Genomic DNA, 23,351 nt, shown 5'->3' with positions numbered 1-23,351 from the left:
CTACGAAATGGAAGTATATATTGTTACTCATGATGACGCGTGAGGCTTAGTTGCCTTAAATAGAAGGGTACTAGGTCGAATGAAGCTAGTACAAAACTTACGGCTGTATCCAGAAGAGAACACATCTAATGGAAAAAGAATTCTTGTCCAGCGGTATAGCTGAACCATTCAAGGAACCTCCAACAGTACTTGACGTACCTTCTCCGTCTAATAAAAAGTACATTGACATATTTGCTTAGGAGTACAACATGATGCTCAATCCAGATCGTAACTTGGTGATACATGCTCTCAACATCAAACCATGGAGAGACCTATCGTGGCATATGGACTCTCCAACGTTATACTCACGTCATCATGCTGTTGGACTGCCATAAGTTCACTAACATACGACTGGAGCCATGAACTTTTAAGATAAGTCATTATGTCGCTATCTTTAAATTTATTTTGAGTATATGTTACTCTACTATGCTCATATCACTTAGTACAAATTACTTTAATATTATATCACATTCATCATTCAATTAAAACTATCGCGTTAAATATATATTACTTTATCGCAACCATTGATCGAAAATTATTATGTGAAACATATTGTTTGTTTCAACCATCGTTATGCTTCTTATACTTTGGAATTTGTCTATTTTGTAGGCATGAAACCCCTTATCATAACTCCTTGCAACTAAAAACATCAATATTATCCTAATCGCTAAAAGAAATCCTTCTTGTACCAACCATTGAACCAAGTAGATTGGCGGTCATCCCTTAAAGAAGCTTTGTCGCCATTGAAGTCATGGCAGCCCCACACATATTCAAGACCATGGTGACTCCATCATGTTGCTAGAATCATTATATTCACATCAATGGAACCCTTGGAATCTCAAGCATCATCAAGGGTATCAACTATCCCACACTTGGGGGGCTTATGATCTAAAATGCCTGATCAATCTAACATCCCTACATCCAGGGACATTTGTCTTGAAAAAGAAGTCTATAACAACAGCTATTATTGTCTAGCCATGGCAAAAGGCGAAAGTCTCATGAAACCAATCAATGGCAAATGGTTGCAGCTTTGTCATACTCAATAATCATATTTTCTGCAAAGTGCTTTGGGAATAGAGAGTAAGCATTATCTTTACTCTAAGACATGAATATCTTACATTTATTTCAAAACTATAAATACCCCTTGTGATAAATTAACCAATTAATTTAGCCAAGTGAATTAATTAAGTTAATTAACATGCAAACGCGTGGTAGCACAAACAAATCACCAATAAACTAAGTATGCAGCGGAAAATAAATTTGACACGGTGATTTGTTTACGAATGGGGAAAACCAACACAGCAAAAACCCCACCGGGTGATTTTAAGGTTACCACTCCCGAAATTCCACTATTATCACAATAAACGATTACAAGTAAAAGAATCCCAGAACCTTATACCAACCTACAGTTGAACCCTTACCCCAATACCCAATTGGACTTGTTTTGTAGTGAAAATTTCTCCTTTTGATGCACGGCTCCCAGTACGTGACTAACCAGTTGCGCGGATCCTAGTACGCAACTTCAATCACCAACTAGAGAAGTTTGTTGGCTGCAAAGTTCTTCAGTTCATCCCAACGATGAAGATCAAGAAGATGCTTTGTCATAAAACCCTACGGTGCATAAACACAGCAACTTCTTCACAAGAACGATGAACTAGGGAAAAACTGTGTCTCCAGTCACAAATTGCTTGAACAAACTTTGCTCAACACTTGTGCAATTTGTGTACACTTTGATGGCCCTTAAAATAATCCTTTTATATGTCAAGGATTGTGAGAAGAGAAAGCCCAAACACATAATCACGGATTGGAGTCAAAACAGAACTGGAATTCCGTTTTTCATAAACCTTGACAGATACCTTATCTGTTGAGCTGCTGTCAAGCCACGAGGCTGAACAACTCTTTTAAGCTCGATAGATGGCTAGCTGTCGAGCTTTAATGACAGGCACTTTTCAGCTTGAATCTTGGACAGACTTGCATGGCTTCAACACTTGATCTTGAAACAAAGTTTTTTGAAGTATTAAACGCATCCTAGACCTACCCAAATACAAGTAAAGTGTGTTTTGTCAAAAGATTAGCCAATTACATAAAATAGTGACATATGTTCCTAACAAGTGAATCACATATGTCCTAACAATCTTCCCCTTTGGCAATCCGTGACAAAACCATAACAAACAAATGAACATATAAGAGAAGTCATAAATCACTAAACTCATATTCACTTGTTGAATACAATAAAATCTATCCTAACACAAACTCTTGAAAAACTTTGCAAGAAAAGAGTTTATGGCAAGTAGACTTTGACAACCTGTATTTCTGAAACACTTTAAGCAAAACTCATCAAGGCATCTTTGTGTGAAACAGAAATAATATATTGCATACAAGTAATAAGAACCATGTGTATAAAGAAAGAAAAGAAACAACACATGCAAGGATAGGTGAAAGAAACGTACATCAACATATAAAGAAAATAAGTACAATGTATGTCAATAATGGTCACAAGACCTAAGGTACAAGAATAAATGTATCTAAAGTAGAGAAAAGAAAAAGATACAAGTAATCCTCACTACATCCCTCAAAATGCACTCTCCCCCTAACAAAAATCTCCTATGCTAACCCTCCCCCTAAGTATGACTACTCTCATAACCAAAACTACTCCCCCTTTTTGTCACGAGTGACTAAGGGTAAGAGTGTCAAGTAGACATCTCGTCATCGCTGGGTGAGCTAGCATCGCCATCATCCTTATCATCAGAATCAACATTATCATCATCATCAGCATCATCAGCATCACTCTCATCCGCAGGGGCTACAGGAGTGGAAGGCATAGTATAACCACCCATTTCAGCCTGATGTCGAGCAATGCGTCCAACACGGGTGTTCACCTGACACAACTCATCATTGAGAGTGTCGAGGCGAGCATCCATGTGCTGAAGTTGCGCCATGATGTCCTCTAGAGTCACTCCGCTCATTGAAGAGGAGGAAGCGGATGTGGATAGAGCAGAAGGAGTGGGAGGAGCTGCCATACCAGATCGCCTCAATTGAAACTGCGCTTCGCTCCATTTAACGGTAGCGTAGTTAATAGCACACATAACGGGGAAGTGGCCGGAAGAGGGAAAAGGAACAGAAAAATGGCATAAAATTCGAGTGATAGCCGAAGGGAAAATGAGCTTATCACGGGTAGCCGTATCCCTATACATATCTATAATGGAAAGAATAAAATGTGAAGGACAATTAATAGTAAGATGTTCTAACAAGGAAAGCAAAAATCGAGCACGAGGCTCTGTGATAGAATTATAGTGAGAGAGTGGGTGCAAAACAAAAGTCATCACCATGTTCATGAATCTAGGACCTTTAGCAAAGGCCTTACATGGTGTAAACTGACAATCACCCCAATCAGAAGGGCGCTCACAGAAAGCAGAGATCATCTCGTCTTTGGACACAGTCCTCAGACGCTCACATTTGGGGTAGTTAGGATGCTTTACCCTTAGAACACGAAGCACATCTGCAACAAATTGCAGTGTGACAACAATGCGTGTACCTCAAACGCGAGTAGAAAAGAGAGGTACGGAAGAATCGAGTCCATGCATGTTGAAGTAAAACTCCTGAATCAGCACGAATGGACATGTGACCGGGACGTCACACAGTGACTCCCAACCCCGACTGTAAATGACATCGAGAAGGTCAGTGTCGGAAAAGTCTGCCAAAATGACTCGGCGTTCCGAATGAACACCTCGTCGAGAAAAGTTCTTCAAGAAGTCCTTTCGGGCATTCTCATCACGGAACCAAATAGAAGAAGGGGTAGGATCAGAAGACGAAGTGGATGCCCTAGAACGCAAAGGGTTCTGGGATGGAGTAGACTTACGTTTTGGTGCCATTGACGCACTAACGTAAACTAAAGAGTGAGGGGGAAGAAAGAAACACTCAGAAAAGATCTAAACAGTTCAAATATAACAAGTATATTGAAAAAGGAGTACGTATGCATGGAGAATGTATGAACATATAACATGCAAAAGAAATTGTATCATGGACTCAGTCCAATCCAAACCTATCAGCACACAATCAGTTTAACATATATAATACACATCTAAATGCATGAAAATATAGTTATAATGCATGTGTGATGCAATGCATGAGGTTTTGAACTCATTTAATTAAAAACCCATCCCAAAATTCAACAAAAACTCAACAATTTTGAAAAACCCAAATTTTTTTCAAAAACCCCAAAACCTAGGGTCTAAATGCATGAAATGCATGAAAAAAAATGAGAGAAAAAGAGATCATACCAAGTGATTTGAAGCAAGGAAAGGCTGAAAATCACGTGGGTTGAAGGTTTTGAGAGAGAAGAAAGTGTTTGGGAGGTGAATATGCGCGGATAGATTGAGAGAGATCGAGAAAATGAGGATCGGATCGCGTTGAAGCCTATATATAGATCCTTAGTAATTCTTGACAGATAGAGGTGTCGAGAGGTATCGAGCCAAGTGTCGAGACAGGTGTCAAGAAAACAGAACGTCAACAGATGCAGCTGTCGAGAGGTGTCGAGGAAGAATTCATCAGACACGATCAAAGAAGCTCGATCAATCCACCAGCTGTCGAGAAGCTATCGAGGGTCCAAGAACTGTTTCGATTGATCCACCAATTGTCGAGACAGCTATCGAGATTGCGATAAGAAACAACTTAAGATCTCGACAGAAAGGCCAGGTGTCGAGGAGGTGTCGAGGTTGCTTAAAAACAGTTTTTCAAGAAGGGAAAAACATAGATATGAATGCAATAAAGCATGCAACTCAACCAATGATCCAATCAACATTTTAAACTCTAAAAAACATCTCTCAACAACAATTTTTATGCACATGGATCCCAACACACACACACACACTAAACAAGTCTAACCAATGTTATATTTCAAAAACAAGTCAAGACAGTTTAGTGAGCATACATTAACACATGTAAACCTTGTGATGGCCAAATCACATTGTACCTGCACATGTATCAAGAGTAGCAAAGAATATTGCGTGTTGTGTGTGAAAAACATTGCAAGATTGCATAAGTGTATACATGTTATGACGATTTGAGATATGAGAAAATTTCTTTAACTCACACACAATCATAACTGTTTGATAGGGACTATCACCTTCGAGATACATCCTATAACTCCCACATCTCCTAGAATACACGCTTGCAATCATATTTAAAGCATTTTGATCTTTTTGCATATTTTTCTTTTTTAAGAAAATCATGCATGAGCATATAAGAGAGAAAAGAAATACCCAATTATGTTAAGCATTTGACATTCCAATTTTGCTATGCCGAAGCACACAAATGTCATTTTATGATTGGCGGACAACAGTGGTGAGATGGTTATTTATACCTTTCTCTTAGGATTTTCTAGTCCTTCTCGTCAAAAAGAGTGATACGAGTGTTAAGTACAAGAGATTACTTAATCTTACTCATCACAAACAAGAGCCACAAAGCTCACTTACTTAGTTGTGCATAGAGATGCTCATCTAAGCTACAAGAGATACAAAGTTTAGAAAACTTTGTTTCAATGGCCATCCAAGGTACACAAGTACCAATGTACACAAAACACACACTGATTTTGTATTTTTCTGATTTTTCAATTTTTTTTAATTAATTTTTATATGAAAAAAAAAAAAACTAAAAACAAACAAAAACATGTTAAACAAAGCAAAGCAAAAAAACTAGACTGACTCAAAACTTGAAAGCAAAACACACAAGTAATGCACACACAAAACAAGTAGAGAGAAAGAGAAAAGTGATAGAATCACTTGGAGCCCTTTTCCTTCCATGCCTTGGAAGAACCTTTCCTTTGAGTGAACCCTTGAACCGGCGGTGAGGGGGAAGAATTGAAACCGTTCAAGTTCGAAAGGAATATGAGGGCTTTGAGAAGATCTCCAAGGGGAGCAAGAGAGGATTGAAGCTGATTCTAGCTTCCAGATGCGATCATGCCGTTGCTTTGTTGAGTGGCTAACCACTTATAGCAATTTGGTCTAGTATGACCGGCAACTCCACAATGATGACAGAGATGCTGCTTCTTCTATTTAGGCTTTTGAGAGTTAGCCTTCTTAGCCCTAGGGTTTTTAGCTTCCTTCTTATCTTGCTTAGGGGGTGCTCCTAAGATAGATTTACCTTTGTCTATGTTCTCACTAGCTATATTAGTTTTAACATCATTGTTCTCAATAACATTATTACTAGGAGGAACAAAAACAGTAGTACTAGTAGAAGCAATATTAGAAGAAGAGAGACCATACCCTAAAACTGTTCGATCAGAAGCAGATTTCTGAAGACTGAGCATCTCATCAAGCTTTGCACTTGAAGTCCTCTCCAATTGAGCTCTAACTTGAAACAGCTTCGCCTCAAGCTTCTTGGTCTTCTCAGCCAAGAAATTGTTCTAAAACCTCAGTGCTCCAATAGTCTGATTAGCTTCATTAAACTTTGTGGAAAGCTCTTCACGATCAAGTTCCACATCGCTGAGCATCTTGGTGGTCAGCCTATAAAGTTTCTCATGTTTCTTAGAAAGCTTGTATAATTTCTCATAGGCTGTATGAATATCATCTTGATCATCTATCTTCTCAAACTTGGACTCCACCAATTCCTCTTCTTCATCCACATCTTCAACAATCTTCTCAATAGGATTGACAGTAGTAGTGAAGGCATTCAGGATTCCGTCATCCTCATTGTCGAAATCATCCTCAAGCTCAGTGTCGCTCAAAGTAGCAGCAAGTGCCTTGCTCTTTCCAATACTCTTGAGATATGTAGGACACTCCTGTTTCATATGACCGAAGCCTTAACACCCAAAGCACTTAGGTCCTGCGGGAACAGTGTACTGATTGCCATCCCTAGCATCCTTCTTCCCTTTGTCTTGACTCTTGAGCTGAAAAGAACCGGATTGCCTGCGGTACTTGTCGAAGCCCTTCCCATTGGCATTCTTCATGAATTTCTTGAATTGTCTGGTGATGTAGGACTTCATCTTAGAATCATCATCGTCTGAAGACTCATTCGTGTCACTGCTCTTGGCCTTCAGTGCCTTGCTCTTACCTTTACCCGATTTGCCAATTCTAGTTAACCCTAGCTCGTAGGTTTGTAGATTGCCAACTAGCTCTGTTAAAGGAATCTTGTCAATATCCTTTGATTCCTCGATCACCGTGATCTTTGTATGGAATCTTTCGGGCAGAGATTTGAGCACTTTCCTCACAATCTTGGGTTCAGGAATGGTTTCCCCAAGATTGAAGGCTAAGTTCACTATGTCCTTTAGCTTGGCATAGAACTCATCGAACGACTCATCCTCCTCCATCTTAATCTCTTCGAAGATTGTAGTGAGCCTCTAAAGTTTCGAATCCTTGACAACCTTAGTTCCTTCATAGGTTTTCTGGAGGATGGTCCATGCCTCCATGCCTCCTTAGCAGTTTCAATAGAGGATATCTTCTTGAACTCCTCATTAGTGACTGCATTGAATAAAGCATTCAATGCCCTGTTGTTGAAGTTTGCCACCTTGATTTTGGCATCATCCCAATCGGCCGACGCTTCCTTTGGCTTGGTCCTGCCAATCTCTACAACTTGCCACACCTTCTCATCTAGAGACTGCAAGAAAGCTCTCATGTGTACTTTTCAGTATGCATAGTTAGTACCATTAAATAAAGGAAGTATAATTAATGACTGTCCTCTATCCATGACAAACAGGGGTCAATGAATCAACACAGAAAAAATTAACCCTAATCAGAGTGTGCCTGCTCTGATATTACTTGATAGGCCAAAAACGAATTGACCCCTTGTGATAAATTAACCAATTAATTTAGCCAAGTGAATTAATTAAGTTAATTAGCATGAAAACGCGTGGTAGCACAAACAAATTACCAATAAACTAAGTATGCAGCGAAAAATAAATTTGACATGGTTATTTGTTTACGAATGAGGAAAACCAACACGGCAAAAACTCCACCGGGTGATTTTAAGGTCACCGCTCCTGAAATTCCACTATTATCACAACAAGTGGTTACAAGTAAAGGAATCTCAGTCCCTTATACCAACCTACAGTTGAACCCTAACCCCAATACCCAATTGGACTTGTTCTGTAGTGACAATTTCTCCTTTCGATGCACGACTCCTAGTACGTGACTAACCAGTTGCGCGGATCCCAGTACGCGAATTCAATCACCAATTAGAGAAGTTTGTTGGCTACAAAGTTCTTTAGTTCATCCCAACGAAGAAGATCAAGAAGATGCTTGGTCACAAAACCCTACGGTGCACAAACACAGCAACTTCTTCACAAGAACGATGAACTAGGGCAAAACTGTGTCTCCGGTCACAAATTGCTTGAACAAACTTTGCTCAACACTTGTGCAACTTGTGTACACTTTGACGGCCCTTAAAATAATCTTTTTATATTTCTAGGGTTGTTAAAAAAGAAAGCTAAACACATAATCACGGATTGGAGTCAAAACAGAACTGGAATTCTGTTTTTCATAAACCTTGATAGATACCCTATCTGTCGAGTTGCAGTCGAGCCACGGGGTTGAACAGCTCTTTTAAGCTCGATAGATGGCTAGCTATTGAGCTTTAATGATAGACACTTTTCAGCTTGAATCTTGGACAGACTTGCATGGCTTTAACACTTGATCTTGAAACAAAGTTTCTTGAAGTAATAAACACATCATAGATCTACCCAAATACAAGTAAAGTGCGTTTTGTCAAAGGATTAGCCAATTACATAAAATAGTGACATATGTTCCTAACAAGTGAATCACATATGTCCTAACATTTTAAGATACGTTTTTACATAGATATTTGTATTTCAAACTTACTTGCAAGGACAAACCTTTTGCAACTTGCCATTTTCAAAATAAATTGTTTAACTTCCATGATTGTATTTTGGCTCAATTATACCAATCTTTCAATGATCAAAACACTTTTCATATTTCAAACCTCTACATATTCAAAATTGAAGGCAGCCTTGATGGTTGGGATTCTTCAAAATTAAATGGTCATGCATTTAGCAAGTGATTTCAAAAATAGATATCACCTATATGACGATGCTTTAATTTTTTGAGCCTAAGAATTGTAATTTCTGACAATCAAAATATCTTGACAAAAGAAATTTGTGGCTAAATAAAATACAGTCTACACGGTTGAACTGATTTCAAGTTATAAAACACAACATGCATGACTAGAACCAATTTTCAAAACATCACATATAATACAACATTTACGGCTATATAGGTTTACAACATACTTCACATTACATAGTGATTACGTTACATTACATTACATCATAATACATCACAAAAGCAAATTTTTGAAAAGATACACCTAAGAAAATATAAGAATCTACTCCAACAAAACCATTGCCAAAGATCTCCACTAGAGGGGAAACACCGTTGAAAGATACATGATCTCATCCCTTTGATCAAAGGATAAAGTTCAGCCATCATTAAATGCAATATTCTCCTCGGTTCAGCTATCTTCATCATCACAAGTAGTACATGATTCAACTGCACAACACATGATATAGCAAAATACAACTAGAACAATAGTCCTCTCATACCAACACCAATCTTGCATCCAACCATGAAGCTGGAATATTTCTTTACAATATCTCCAAATACCCTTGACGATCAATCTTTTCAAGAGCAATGACAACAAATTTTCCATGCACTGCCATGAAGTAAGAGACCATAGTTAAATATCCAACAGTAACAACAAAAGAGCAAATGAACAGTATCAAGACATAATTCCTTCTAGCAGTATGAGCAATTTCAGATCATACTTGGAGATTCTTTTATTCTAAGGAACATCATGAATATATGGCAGAATCACAATTAGAACTCTTCAAAAGCAGTCTCTCTAGCTGTAACAAAATCAGTAAGGCTTTTGTCAATTGCCATTATGTCTTCAACGGCAAAACCTAAAGTGAAAATGCATCAACAGTAAATATTCATGATAAGAAAGAGGGAAGGGGCATAAAATTACCGAAGTCTATATCCGTATCCTCAAATCCATCATCATACTTCCTCGGCTATGTCTTGTTATTATCACCAAGCTGCTGGAACCATAAGGGTAGAGAAATGCAAGGCCATGAATGAAGACAAGGAATAGAAGAGAAAGGAAAGAAAGGATGTAAGAAGATAAGGAGTTCTTGAAGAAACCTCTTCCATAGGTTCATAAATCTTCATCCTATCAGCAATGGTCTTCCTCTAAATTGCTTCATCATGACAATTGGACCTATGGAACCAATAGTTAGGTTAACAAAAGTATCAGTTTGATCTAAATAACCATCATCGGAGGGTCTAGATTCATCACGATTGGAATTCTCACTAGATTAGACTTGGGGGCTTCCACCACAGTGTTATTCTCTTAATCCACTCATCTGGATATCTCTTCCATGAACCAAACAACTATCAAATTTAGCATCTCTAGACTCTAGCGGTGTATTAGATTATGGAATGCAATCTCATAGCGGAACAATATCACATCACCAATGATATTGGCTTTATGAAGGGGTCAATAAAACACTTTATTATCAATCTTTCAGCTTATTTAATTAGGCCAATCAATAATGGGCCCATAAAGACCCATAAATCGAATGGGGGCTGGCAGATGCTCTTATCGCCGGATACAAAAACATCAGTAGCTGATAGTTTTTAGACTCCTTAAAAAAACACAATTGGATTAACCTAGGTAATTAACCAAGTTGTTACTTAGTCCAAATTCCAAATCTAGGTTATCACAATCAAACAATCATATCATGCAAAGCAGCAGAAAGATAAATAACACAATGATATGATCACCTAGGAAACCAAACCGTTAAAAACCTGGGGAGGATTTAACCTAGCTATCCTCAAGGTAAACCTGAATCCACTATGAAAGAATCGAAGTTGTTCAACATGACTTAGACCACTAACATCCTATTGCTACCCACCAGTAGAAACTTACTGACACGACCACGTGCAAGCTCTGAAACCACGAACTCATTCTTTCTTGGATTCTCTAGCAAGTACAAGTACACCCGCTTGCGTTTCTTTAAGTTCTTATGGTAGCAACTGAATGATCATCAAGTTCTTGAACGAATCTCCTTCTTGATAATCCTAAGCTTGTGTAAAGGAAAGCTCCTCACAGATCTCACAAGAGATTTACATAAACAGAAATATGAGCAGCACTAAAACGTGGCTAGGGTTTGCCTCATATACCTAGGGAAAAAATACAAAACCCTAAATGTTTTAAATAAACTAGGGTTGAGTTGGAATTCTGCAGAAAACGCATTCTGCCCAAATTTCGATTGATCGAGCCTAAGCTTCGATCGATCGAACTAGGCCGAAATGCTTTATTAAATCTGCATCAACTTAAATCCAACTTTACATAAATGAACCAACTTTGAGCAAGTCTAAACATGACTAAACATCTTGTTTTGATCATGGTTTACCAACAATACACATTAAAGTTCTAAATACATAAGATCCTAAGTCTTTAGAACCTAACAGTAGCAACTGGAGCCCATGCAATTTCATCACTAGAATATCTCTTCGTAGCACCCGCTTCAGAGGAGCACTAATTGGACTATCCTTCTCAAATTACTATTGAAGGGCTCGTATCATCTTGCCAACGGCTCCAATTCCACCAATAGCTAAATTCTCTTTGTCAACTACAAATGCAAAAGAAAAACTCAATCGAGAAGAGTTGAATCAGAAAAGGAGGATGGAAGAAGTTTGGAATGAGATAAAAGGGTTCTTATAGTCTTAGAAAAAAGGAAGAAGCTCTCTCTTTCAAGCTCACCATCTCACTCTCTCTCTTTCAACCCATGCAACACAGGCTTATGGACTCATTCAAACTCACATATGTGACCAAAGGCAACTTGATCACACATACTCAGGGGGCTAAAGGTTGAGGTACAATTTTTTCACTCAAGCCACATGCTCTAATCCTATTTAATCACTTTTATTTATTCACAAAAAATACCAATATATCACCCATATATTATTTTGGGCCTCCATGAATATTTCTCATCGGCCCACAAATATTTCCTATCTCATTATCTATAATTGGTCACCATTTTTCAAAAAAAAAAAAAAAAAAAAAAAAAAAAAAAAATCGCAAGTGTGATCCTAATATTTTTCTTTTAAAAAATATAGTATTACTAATAACTTGATCACACGTGACTCTAGGGGCTGAATGTTAGGGTACTTTTCTTTTACACCTAACTTTATTTGAGTGCCACCTATTTATACCACTATAAATCATTGTGTTTTCCCAAATATTTTTTGGCTCTATTATTATGTTAATCACAAATATTTCATATCTCATCTAAATTGGGTCATGATATAAACTATCACAAAAAGCCCAAAAAACTCCTATTTTATCAAATTTTATTATCATTATTTAACTAAGCCCAAAACCGGCCCTATGAACCCAATACACACATCTTATTCTATTTAAAGCCCAAGAATACTTATGCTTGACAATATTTGAAAAGCCCATGATTCAAATCCACGGCAAAACAATTTTATCAATAGAATTCAAATCCATAATCAAAGCCCATGGTTTAAACCCATGACAATTTATTTATCCAAAAGCCCAATTCACATTGGCAATATAAAAGCCCAATTCTCATTTGCAACACCAAAACCCAATTCTCATTGGCAATATCAAAAGCCCAACTCACGTTGGCACTATTGGAAGCCCAAGCTAACTACTTAGCATTATTTATCGAAAGCCCAAGGTTATCAATACTTGGCAAAATACTATATCATAATTATTTCACTTAAAAGTCCAATAATGAACAATACTTTAGATTCTTAAATCTATTACTATAATATTACAAGCTCATGGAATTTATGAATTATCTACTCTCAAAACCCATGGCGATCATCTTATAAAAGCCCATGGAAAGATATGATTATTAGACCCATGACATTTATAGACTCCTGTTCACTATCTATCTTACATCACAACATTCATAATATTTATTACCAAAACTCATGGTAATTATTCATCCTACATGTCCATTATGATTATCTATAGAGAAACTCATGAGAACATCACAATATTCCATTATAGTGGTTGTTACCATATTTATTTAAAACCCATGGTAAATTTTATTCTCAAGAAAAATGTTGGAGGTCATTATTCAAAAAAGCCCCAAAGAAAATATCATTTACAAAGTAATCCATAGTAAAAATTATGAGAAGTTATTTAAAGCCCATGGGAATTAATACCCAAAATCTATCATAAATATTTATTAAAGCTCATAGATTCATTTTATTTCTACTAACAACTAAAGCTCACAAGGAGTAAAAACCCAATGGCAAAGCATGTCTTTAATGCCCATTTTATAGGCCCAAGAATCTCGTGGAGTAGGGAACAAGCCCAAGTAAAGAAAGGGCCATGTTGCCCAACTAAAAGTGCTGAAATGGAGCAAAGTTCCAGCCCAAAAAGGTCCCAGCAAGAGGCTTGAAAATGGGCAATCAGCCCTTGTTCATCCCTAACCAAAGAAACAACTAGAGACCCCTGCAAGAGAACCAAGCCTTTGAGGATGAACTAGGGGCTGTCCCATCAGTTTTCTGCCACCCTCTGCTTGACGTGAACAGTGCCCAAAGGCTGTCATATCAGTTGAAGTCTAAAGGATGATGAGACTCTATCATCTTCCTCAAGATTGCACCTTCAGCGAAAGGGGAGCTGATACCAAATCATCCAAACTTCAACAAATTGATGCTATAAATGTTAAAAACGTTCAAGACGTGATTCATGTCCTAAGCCCATGAATCCTAAAGAGGAAAAATTAGGAACATGTGGTTGGAGGGCAAAAAGGGATCTCTAGCGGAACCCCCTGAAGTGAACTTAGAGTTTGACACTTGGCTTGAGGTGTTGAATCTTACTTCTTGGGAGTCCAAATCTCAGTTGCAGCATTAGGATTTGCTCTTGATACACGCCTCAATCACATTGATTAGGCTCAGCCCTAGAAAACATGGCATTTAATGCAAAGCACTCTAAAACCCCATCATTGCCCAAAGAAGGAAAACAGCCCCAAAAGCGAATCTCCCATTTTTAGGCCAAATCCAGGTTATTAATTCAGCTATCAAGCTCCCTTGGATCAGACCTACATTTTTTGGACTCTTGTTAATTAATGATTCTAAGCTCCATCATAAAAGCATAAGCATCTCAGCCCACAAACACACAGCCACTCCTTCTGAAACTCTTGGTTTGTTTACTACTTTGCTCGTGGTTTAGCTTTCCTCAAGCTTACCAGTCATCATCTTTAGCCCACAGTCATCTAATCTCAGATACTCTTTTCCCCTTTCACACAATCACAGCCCATAAATGTCTCTCAACTAGTCATAAACAGCCCACCACTCACAAAAAGCCTTAACCTCAGTGTTAATCCCATTCCACTCACTCAAAATAACCCACATTACCTCATTCATGCCTTATGCACACATACTCACCAAAATCTTAGTTTAATACTTGCAACACTAAGCTGGGATCTCTTTCTTCATTCATTCCATCTTATTTTTCCTCTTTTATTTGTAACTATGAAGCCTTTAATCCTCGTTTATTATTATTATGATGAAGGCCATAATGTTTTGGATACTATGGAAGTTTTCCCTTATGTTGACTTAATAATAATAAGGAAAACATATGATTTTTACCATGTAAACATACTTATTAACCTGAAATTACCCTACCGCTGGAGATAATACCGTACCGCTAGAAGACTGATTTGGATTATGATGCTGTAAAAAGTCTAATAATATAACAAACTAACAACAGTAATGTGTTTATTGTGCTTTATTGTTGTCTTCTTGTTAGGGTGCAACCTCTATCTCTTACTTGGGTAGACTTACACAACACTGAAAGCCTTTGGGCTTTATTTTAAGGTCCCATCGTCGAGTTTTGGCTTGGCTACCCCATATTCTATTTGGGAACATCAAAATTTTCCCCTCAACAATTACCAATTTCCAAGGATAGAGTCTTTAGATCTACTTCTTGAACTTTAGTATAATAGTGAAATAGAGAGAATTAGGGTTTAGATCTCTTTTGTGCCAAAAAGTGCTCTCTCTCTCTCACATTTTTAGGCGATGCCAATTTGTCCCTATGTAGTCTAGAAAGTACAACACGAATTAGGGTTCAAAGAGATGACCTAATGGGCCATTTTAGAAATAGATTATGCGATTCTTGATCAATGGAGGATGTATTAGCTATATGTTAACAATTTTCAAGTATGTGTTGAGAATCTGAAAACTCCTTTTTCCTTGAGCAAAACTTAGGTCTTTTTCTTGAACTTGAAAATACACATTCTAACTTAATAAAACTTACAATTTGTCATGGTTTTCCAACCCTTAACTTACTAGGTGTGCGTTTGGCTCCAAATTTTACTATTCAGCTGATTTTTTCTACCATTCATTGGTCCCATTGCACTTTTTGGTACTATTTATGGATCACACAGTACTATTTCAGCTAACTTTTATCTTTATCTACAGTACTTTTAACAAAAAAAATTCAGTTGCAGCAAAATAAACGGAGTCCAAACAGACCCTAGATCTACCAAATCTACAATATCTAAAACCTTCACTTTTCTGTTACTAAACATATGGAGGAACACTATAGAAAGTTGACTAGACTAGTACTTGCTACAAACTATTCACTAACAAGAAATTTAGTGTCCACTTAGGAACAACTTTTCTAGCTTTTTGCTAAAAGTATTGTAGATAAAGGTAAAAATTAAATAAAGTAAGTAAGTGACTCATACGGAACCTGCAAATTGTAGGAACAATAAGCAATAATCTAGCTTATAAGTGTATTTCAAATTGGCACTTAATCTATATTTTATATACATATAATTTTTAATAGTCTTTCAATTGTTTATTTCAGTGTTACCTTCAAATTTTGGACACAATCAAAGCACAATTGGTTGAATTTTTTTCATCAAAACCTTAATATCCAAAACCTTCACTTTCTTTTACTTATCATTTGGAGGAACATTCAGTAGAAGAACAAGACCACAGCCTGGAAAATCTAAATCAAAGATGATCAGTAAATTTTTGATCAAATTGCTAGTCTTGAAAACCTTCACTTTCTTTTACTTATCATTTGGAGGAACATTCAGTAGAAGGACAAGACCACAGCCTAGAAAATCCAAATCAAAGATGATCAGTAAATTTTTGACCAAATTACTAGTCTTGAAAAGTTATTCTTACAAAAGATTCACTTTAAAAGCAATTTAATTTATTTTCAAGTGCCACTACCTAAATAAATCTCTTGTGAAGTATATATATAGGGTGGTTCTAATAGATCAAATTGGTATAGGAAGTTGATCAGAAATTCAGAATTATTAAAGGAAAAAAAAAAAAAAAAATGTTGCTCACAGGTTGTTGCGGCTCTAGAAATCTAGTGTATTCATTAATAAATTTAAATTATAAAAAATCTTATAAAAAGAGAATTTGAATATATCAACATCACTAAAAAAAAAAACACACACACACACACACACATACACACAGAGACAAATACATGAAGTTTTACAATCCTCTACTAACAAAATGAAAAAGAGAAAATTGACTGATAAAAGATAAAGCGAGAACTAAAACTCTAAGGTAAGAGTAATAAAGTGAGAGAGAGTTTGAAACAACGATAGAGAAGAGAAAAATGAGGGGAGGGAGAGAGAGAGAGGCAGAGAGCAACAGATAATAATTGTAGTGACTGTGAGTCGAGGTATTGAGGAAATCAGAGCTGCCAACACTATTGAGAAGCACAACAAATTGTCACAATATTTTCACAATAACTGAGATGTTAGCCCATTATAGGTCAAAATAAAATTAATAAAATATTAGACTGGGACCACCATAATTAAATACAAGGGTGTTGTGAAAATATTGTGAAATTTTATTGTGTGGATAAAATTTCTCTAATTTTTATTGTAATGCTTTTAATATTTTTTTGTTCAAGGGATTAAGGATTAAGGATTATGTTTGGGGTTATGATTATTTTCGGGATTCTCAAGTCAAAGTGGTCAATATTTTTTTAGGTAGACAAAACATTTTAGTTTTAAAATAATTATATATAATTTTTATTTTGCAAGTATAGTCTTAGGATCCTATAGCATGAAAAAGAAACTTTCCCAAGATACACCTCCCCAAAATCCTGTATACACAAGTATCTTTTGCGTTGAAAATTTTAATTGCTAGAAATTTTCTTTTGTTCATTTCAAGCAATGCTAAGGTCCTAGAATACAATATTCTAAATTGGTGTGCTATGGAAAGATAGAGTCAGTATACTTTGTGTTTATGAAGTCAAAAAGGGATTCAAACAACCATTTTTCTTGTTCTTACTTACCATGTGTGGATTAAGAGAAATGTAGGTAGCATAAGACTAAATTCAGGGTAAATGAAACTATACACAAGCTCATCCTATCTGATGTAACAGAAAATTTGGCTTCATGTAAGAAAGTAAAAGCTACTGATGTAATTAGAATATTCCTTCTAGTACCTATACTGGATTTGAACAAAAAAAATAATCGGGCTAAAGAATGAAAAAACGAAAAAAGAAAAAAAAAAAGCCATTTTCTGGGAGTTTTGTGACATTTTAAACAAGCAAAAGCTCTGTATTCTCGGAGATGAACCTTTTCCCCACTTTTTCTTAATGGCGACTGTGGTTATATCACTTCCCTTTCTGGTAACTCTCTACTTCATCTTTAAACTTCCATTCATGTCTGCTCAAAATGACCAGTTCATCTATAATGGCTTCAATCAAACAAATCTGCGTCTAGGTGGAATTGCAAAAATCCACTCCAATGGTCTATTGCAACTCACCAACACTTCAAACCAACAAGTTGGTTATGCTTTCTACCCACTTCCTTTAGAATTCAACAATTCTTCTTCTTCTTCTTCTGTTTTACCTCGGTCTCTTTCATTTTCCACGAACTTTGTATTTGCAATAGTTCCTCAAATGCCAATGTTGGGTGGGCATGGCCTTGCCTTCGTCATCAGTCCCTCACGGGAATTCACCTATGGTGTAGCCAGCCAGTATCTAGGAATCTTCAATACATCAAATAATGGCAGTCCAACAAACAACATATTAGCCATTGAGGTTGATACTGTTAAAAGTCCTGATGTACAAGATATAGACAGTAACCATGTGGGAATTGATGTGAATGGTCTGGTATCAAATGAATCAGCTCCTGCAACCTACTTTTTTGGTCAAGAAGGGAAGAACAGAGGCATGGAGCTGATGATTGGAAAACCAATGCATCTTTGGATAGACTACAACGAAACAGAAAAGTTACTGAATGTAACACTAGCCCCGACCAGCATCCCAAAACCAAACCGGCCTCTCTTGTCAAAACACATTGATCTGTCCCAATATCTTTTGGAATCTATGTATGTTGGTTTCTCTGCAGCCACTGGTGCAGTTGCAAGTGACCACTATATTCTTGGATGGAGCTTTAATAAAAGTGGACAAGCACAAAGCCTTGATGTTTCGAAGCTTCCTCAACCTCCCCAACAGAGGAAAAGTAAAGAGAATCCAGTAAGAATGATCGTAATTTCTCTCATAGCAGTTGTGGTTGTGCTGGTATTGGTCACTGGAGCAACTTTTATTTTTAGGAGGAAGAAATATGAAGAAAAACGTGAAGATTGGGAAAGTGAGTATGGTCCTCACAGGTTCATCTACAAGAATCTCTACAAAGCAACCAAGGGTTTCTCAGACAAAGAGCTTCTTGGAGCAGGAGGTTTTGGAAAGGTTTATAAAGGAACACTTTCTTCTTCCAATAGACAAATTGCAGTCAAGAAAGTCTCCCATGATTCAAAACAAGGGATGAAGGAATTTGTGGCTGAAATCATTAGCTTGGGCAGGCTGAGGCACAGGAACTTGGTGCAGCTCCTAGGATACTGCCGGCGAAAGGATGAACTCCTGTTGGTCTATGATTATACACCCAACGGAAGCCTTGACAAGTTCTTATATGGAAATGAAAAATCAAACCTTGATTGGCTTCAACGATTTCAAATCCTCAAAGGAGTAGCATCTGGCCTTCTCTACCTCCATGAAGAGTGGGAACAGGTTGTTCTACACAGGGATGTAAAAGCAAGCAATGTTTTATTAGATGCTGAATTAAATGGAAGGCTAGGAGATTTTGGCCTTGCAAGATTATGTGACCACGGTACCAATCCTGAAACAACCCATGTGGTTGGGACTGTGGGTTATTTGGCTCCAGAGCTTACTAGAACAAGAAGGGCAACCACTTGCACTGATGTGTTTGCTTTTGGGGCTTTCATGCTTGAGGTGGCTTGTGGAAGGAGGCCTGTAGAGCAACAAGGACTTACTGAAGAGGTAATATTGGTTGACTGGGTGTTTGAGTGCTGGAGAAAAGGATCAATTCTTGATGCAAGTGATCCTCGATTGGAAGGTAATTATGTGGTGGAGGAAATGAAGTTGGTTTTGAAACTAGGCCTGCTTTGCTCACAGTCAATGCCAGCAGCTAGGCCTAGTATGAGGCAAGTGACACAGTTTTTGGATGGCAATGCTAATCTGCCAGAATTACCAAATGAAGGTGGTTGTTTTGGTACATTTAAAGGTAATGAAGCATTTGATTTCTTATTGTCGATTCCGTCAACATCTGGCAAGTGTTCTGCTGCTTCCTTGTCTAGCACTGATTCAATCCTCATATGCGGTCGCTGAATTAGTTGCGTATCATGCAATTTTTAGAATAGACTTTGGATCAATGCTTGGGATAGTTGGGACCAATTTAACCAGTGGCAAATTGAAAACTTACTGATTGCTTGGGGTTGTAGAAGTGAAAATAGAAACTTTTGAAGCATATGTTGTATATAGTCTCGTTTGCTTAATATAGAAACTGCAGTTAATTTTTAGTCTACTTATCCTCTACTTTGTACCACGATAAGATTAGTTCTATTGTTGTAAGCTGTATAGATCAATATTTATGCAGTATATTGCAGTCTTTGCAGACATCGGATTAGGCGTCTCTTTAAATTTTAGAATACTGAAAGTCCACAGCCTGTGATTGCTCTCCTTTAAGAAGGCATCATCCATAAATAAATAATTAAGTAATTGTCTATTATCTATATATATATATATATATATATATAAAACCGAAGCTTTTGAAACTTTCACATTTTTCCACGTCAGCACAACATTAAAAAAAATAATAATAAAAAAATAAAACAAAAAAAATAAAAATAAAAAAACAAAAAAAATAAAACACTACCCGACTGCCATTACCTTCCTCCCACACGCCATTCAATTTCTAGGTTTATTGCTATTGCCTTTCTCTTCATTCTTTTCCTCCATTCGAATTAGAATTAAAGGTATGCTATTTGTTTTTTGTGGAAACTAAGCTACTATTTTAGTGTGGATTTCTTAACTTTTTTTTGAATTTAGGTATATGTTTATGTTTTTGTATGGAAACTGAGCTATTTGTTTTTGTGTTTTTTGAATTTTAGTTATATGTTTTTGTGTGTGGAACTGAGCTATTGGTCAATTTTGAATTGTTTTTGTGTGGAAACTGAGCTATGATTTATTTTTTACCCTAGCCTATTTTGTATTCTAGAGTTGATTGAATTGTAGTTTTTGTGCACACACTTAGATAATCAATTTGAGTATATGCGATTATATGTTTTTGTGTGGAAACTGAGCTATTGGTCAATTTGAATTGTTTTTGTGTTTTTTGAATTTTAGTTATATGTTTTTGTGTGTGTGGAAACTGAGCTATTGGTCAATTTTGAATTGTTTTTGTGTGGAAACTGAGCTATGATTTATTTTTGTTTAGTGGAAACTGAGCGAGGTGGAGTTATCAACTTGCTTCTTGATAATCTTAGCGAAATTGATGTGGAGTTATTCATTCATGATACCTACCATGGGTTGGCCAACTTGTAGGAAAATAAGCTTGCCTTGAGAGAAGCTTTATTGAAATATGCACAAAACTTACACGTTTATATATCTCTAGCATTCATTAATGCAATATTTCAATTAAGAGGGTGATTGAGGAAATTGTTTCAATTAGTTATCTGCTGAATCAGCAATAAACAAAAAAAAATTATTTCCCTGTGCACTTTTGTTTTAGCTTGAGCATAGTATATCTGCTGCATTTTTTTTTTTTCAATTTGTCAAACCAGTGCCTAGCAACCTTTTTTACACGTTTTTATTCTGAATATTATACTTACTCTAACCTCCATGTATCCAAGAATTTTGATCAAGCTCAAATGTGCGGTTTAAATTGTGTCCATGATCCAATGTTATATTTTCATATTACTTTTAAATCTATAATAGTCTCAAGTCAAAGTTTCTTTATTGTCTATTTTTAACCTCTTAAGACTTTGTCGGGTTTGAATTTGTTTAGTGGAAATTGGGCGAGGTGGAGTTTTAATATCATAGTATATTGTAGTGTTCTGTTCACAAATTTGGATTTATTTTTTCTATTTGTAAGTAATTTGTGTTTGTGATGAAGAAGAACCAGACATTCATGATCCAATGTTCTATTTTCATTTTACTTTTGAATCTATAATAGTCTCAAGTAGTACCAAATACTGTGCACTTTTGTTTCAGCTTGAGCATAGTATATCTGCTGCATTTTTTTTTTCCAATCTGTCAAACCAATGCCCAGCAACCTTTTTTACACGTTTTTATTCTAAGCTTGCCTTGAGAGAAACTTTATTGAAATATGCACAAAACTTACACGTTTATATATCTCTAGCATTCATTAATTCAATATTTCAATTAAGAGAAATTGTTTCAATAAGTTATCTACTAAATCAGCAATAAACAAAAAAAATTATTTCCCTGTGCACTTTTGTTTCAGCTTAAGCATAGTATATTTGCTGCATTTTTTTTTCAATTTGTCAAACCAGTGCCTAGCAACCTTTTTTACACGTTTTTATTCTGAATATTATACTTACTCTAACCTCCATGTATCCAAGAATTTTGATCAAGCTCAAATATGCGGTTTAAATTGTGTCCATGATCCAATATTCTATTTTCATATTACTTTTAAATCTATAATAGTCTCAAGTCAAAGTTTCTTTATTGTCTATTTTTAACCTCTTAAGACTTTGTCAGGTTTGAATTTGTTTAGTGGAAACTGAGCGAGGTGGAGTTTTAATATCATAGTATATTGTAGTGTTCTGTTCACAAATTTAGATTTTTTTTTTTCTATTTGTAAGCAATTTGTGTTTGTGATGAAGAAGAACCGGACATTCATAATCCAATGTTCTATTTTCATTTTACTTTTGAATCTATAATAGTCTCAAGTAGTACATCTTAAGTAGTATCATTGTGTGTCAAGAGTTTTTTTTTTTTTTTTTTTTTTTTTTTTTTTTTTTTTGTTGGCTGTATATATGTGTACATAATAATGATGTTTGTTGGCTGTACATATGTTTTTGTTATTGGCTTCTCATAAGAGTTTGATAGAATTCCTAAATTTTATATATCTCTAGCATTCATTAATGCAATATTTCAATTAAGAGGGTGATTGAGGAAATTGTTTCAATAAGTTATCTGCTGAATTAGCAATAAACAAAAAAAATTATTTCCCTGTGCACTTTTGTTTCAGCTTGAGCATAGTATATTTGCTGCATTTTTTTTTTTCAATTGGGACAAATACTTCTAAATCCCATCCATATTTTCTGCAATGTTTATCTCTTCTTTCAGTGGTGTAGCATAAGTACTACAAACTAACTCTATTATTAAGTCTCCTGATATATATGTTTGCAATTGCTAGTCAATAATGTTTGTGCCACATTCAAAACAGTAGGAGTGTGCTGTTACATAATTAGATATGCAGAAAGTATGGCTTTAATCTATTTGACTTTTCTACTGCTTTAGGGATGTCAATGGGGTGGTTTTGGATGGGGCGGCACCAAATTGAATATGACCCCTATTAAATTTGTCCCGTCCTCCATTATTGCTCTTTCTCTTTATAAAGTCTAATATTTACTTATAAAGAAAAGATCCACTGTTATCTCACCTTTAATAGACTTGAATTTAATATTAGGTATATGCAAGTACCTATCCTAGACTGTTACACAAGTTGCAATGAATCTACTAAGCAAGCAAACTCTTAATGTTACTCAAAATTTCAAATAGCCCCCCTGCTGTTCCAATTGCCCTCAAATTAAGAGCAAATCAATGGACATGAGAAGGAGAAAAACCTGAAGAGAGCTTTGGTTGCATCTTTTGTGGTTGTTGTTAACTTTGGTTTGGTGGCACATTTGTGGAATAATCTGCTGTTAATTTGAGGGAAACTGGAACAGTAAAGGGCCATTTTGGAATTTTTGAGCTATAATAGGGCATTGATCGCTCAGTTT

The 23,351-nt window shown here is 36.2% G+C and overlaps 1 protein-coding gene across 1 annotated transcript; it reads left to right on the top strand.

The window, feature by feature from the left end:
* Window positions 1-17,511: 17,511 nt before the first annotated feature.
* Window positions 17,512-19,988, top strand: LOC126728942 (L-type lectin-domain containing receptor kinase SIT2-like). Its single transcript, XM_050434701.1, has one exon. It carries the CDS (start codon window positions 17,677-17,679, stop codon window positions 19,708-19,710), a length of 2,034 nt encoding a protein of 677 aa, XP_050290658.1. The 5' UTR covers window positions 17,512-17,676; the 3' UTR covers window positions 19,711-19,988.
* Window positions 19,989-23,351: the final 3,363 nt, after the last annotated feature.

This window comes from Quercus robur, chromosome 1 (assembly GCF_932294415.1).
Source record: "Quercus robur chromosome 1, dhQueRobu3.1, whole genome shotgun sequence".
Classification (NCBI taxonomy): Eukaryota; Viridiplantae; Streptophyta; class Magnoliopsida; order Fagales; family Fagaceae; genus Quercus; species Quercus robur.
Note: the sequence above shows the minus strand (reverse complement) of the source record. Positions and strands in the feature narration are given on the sequence as shown.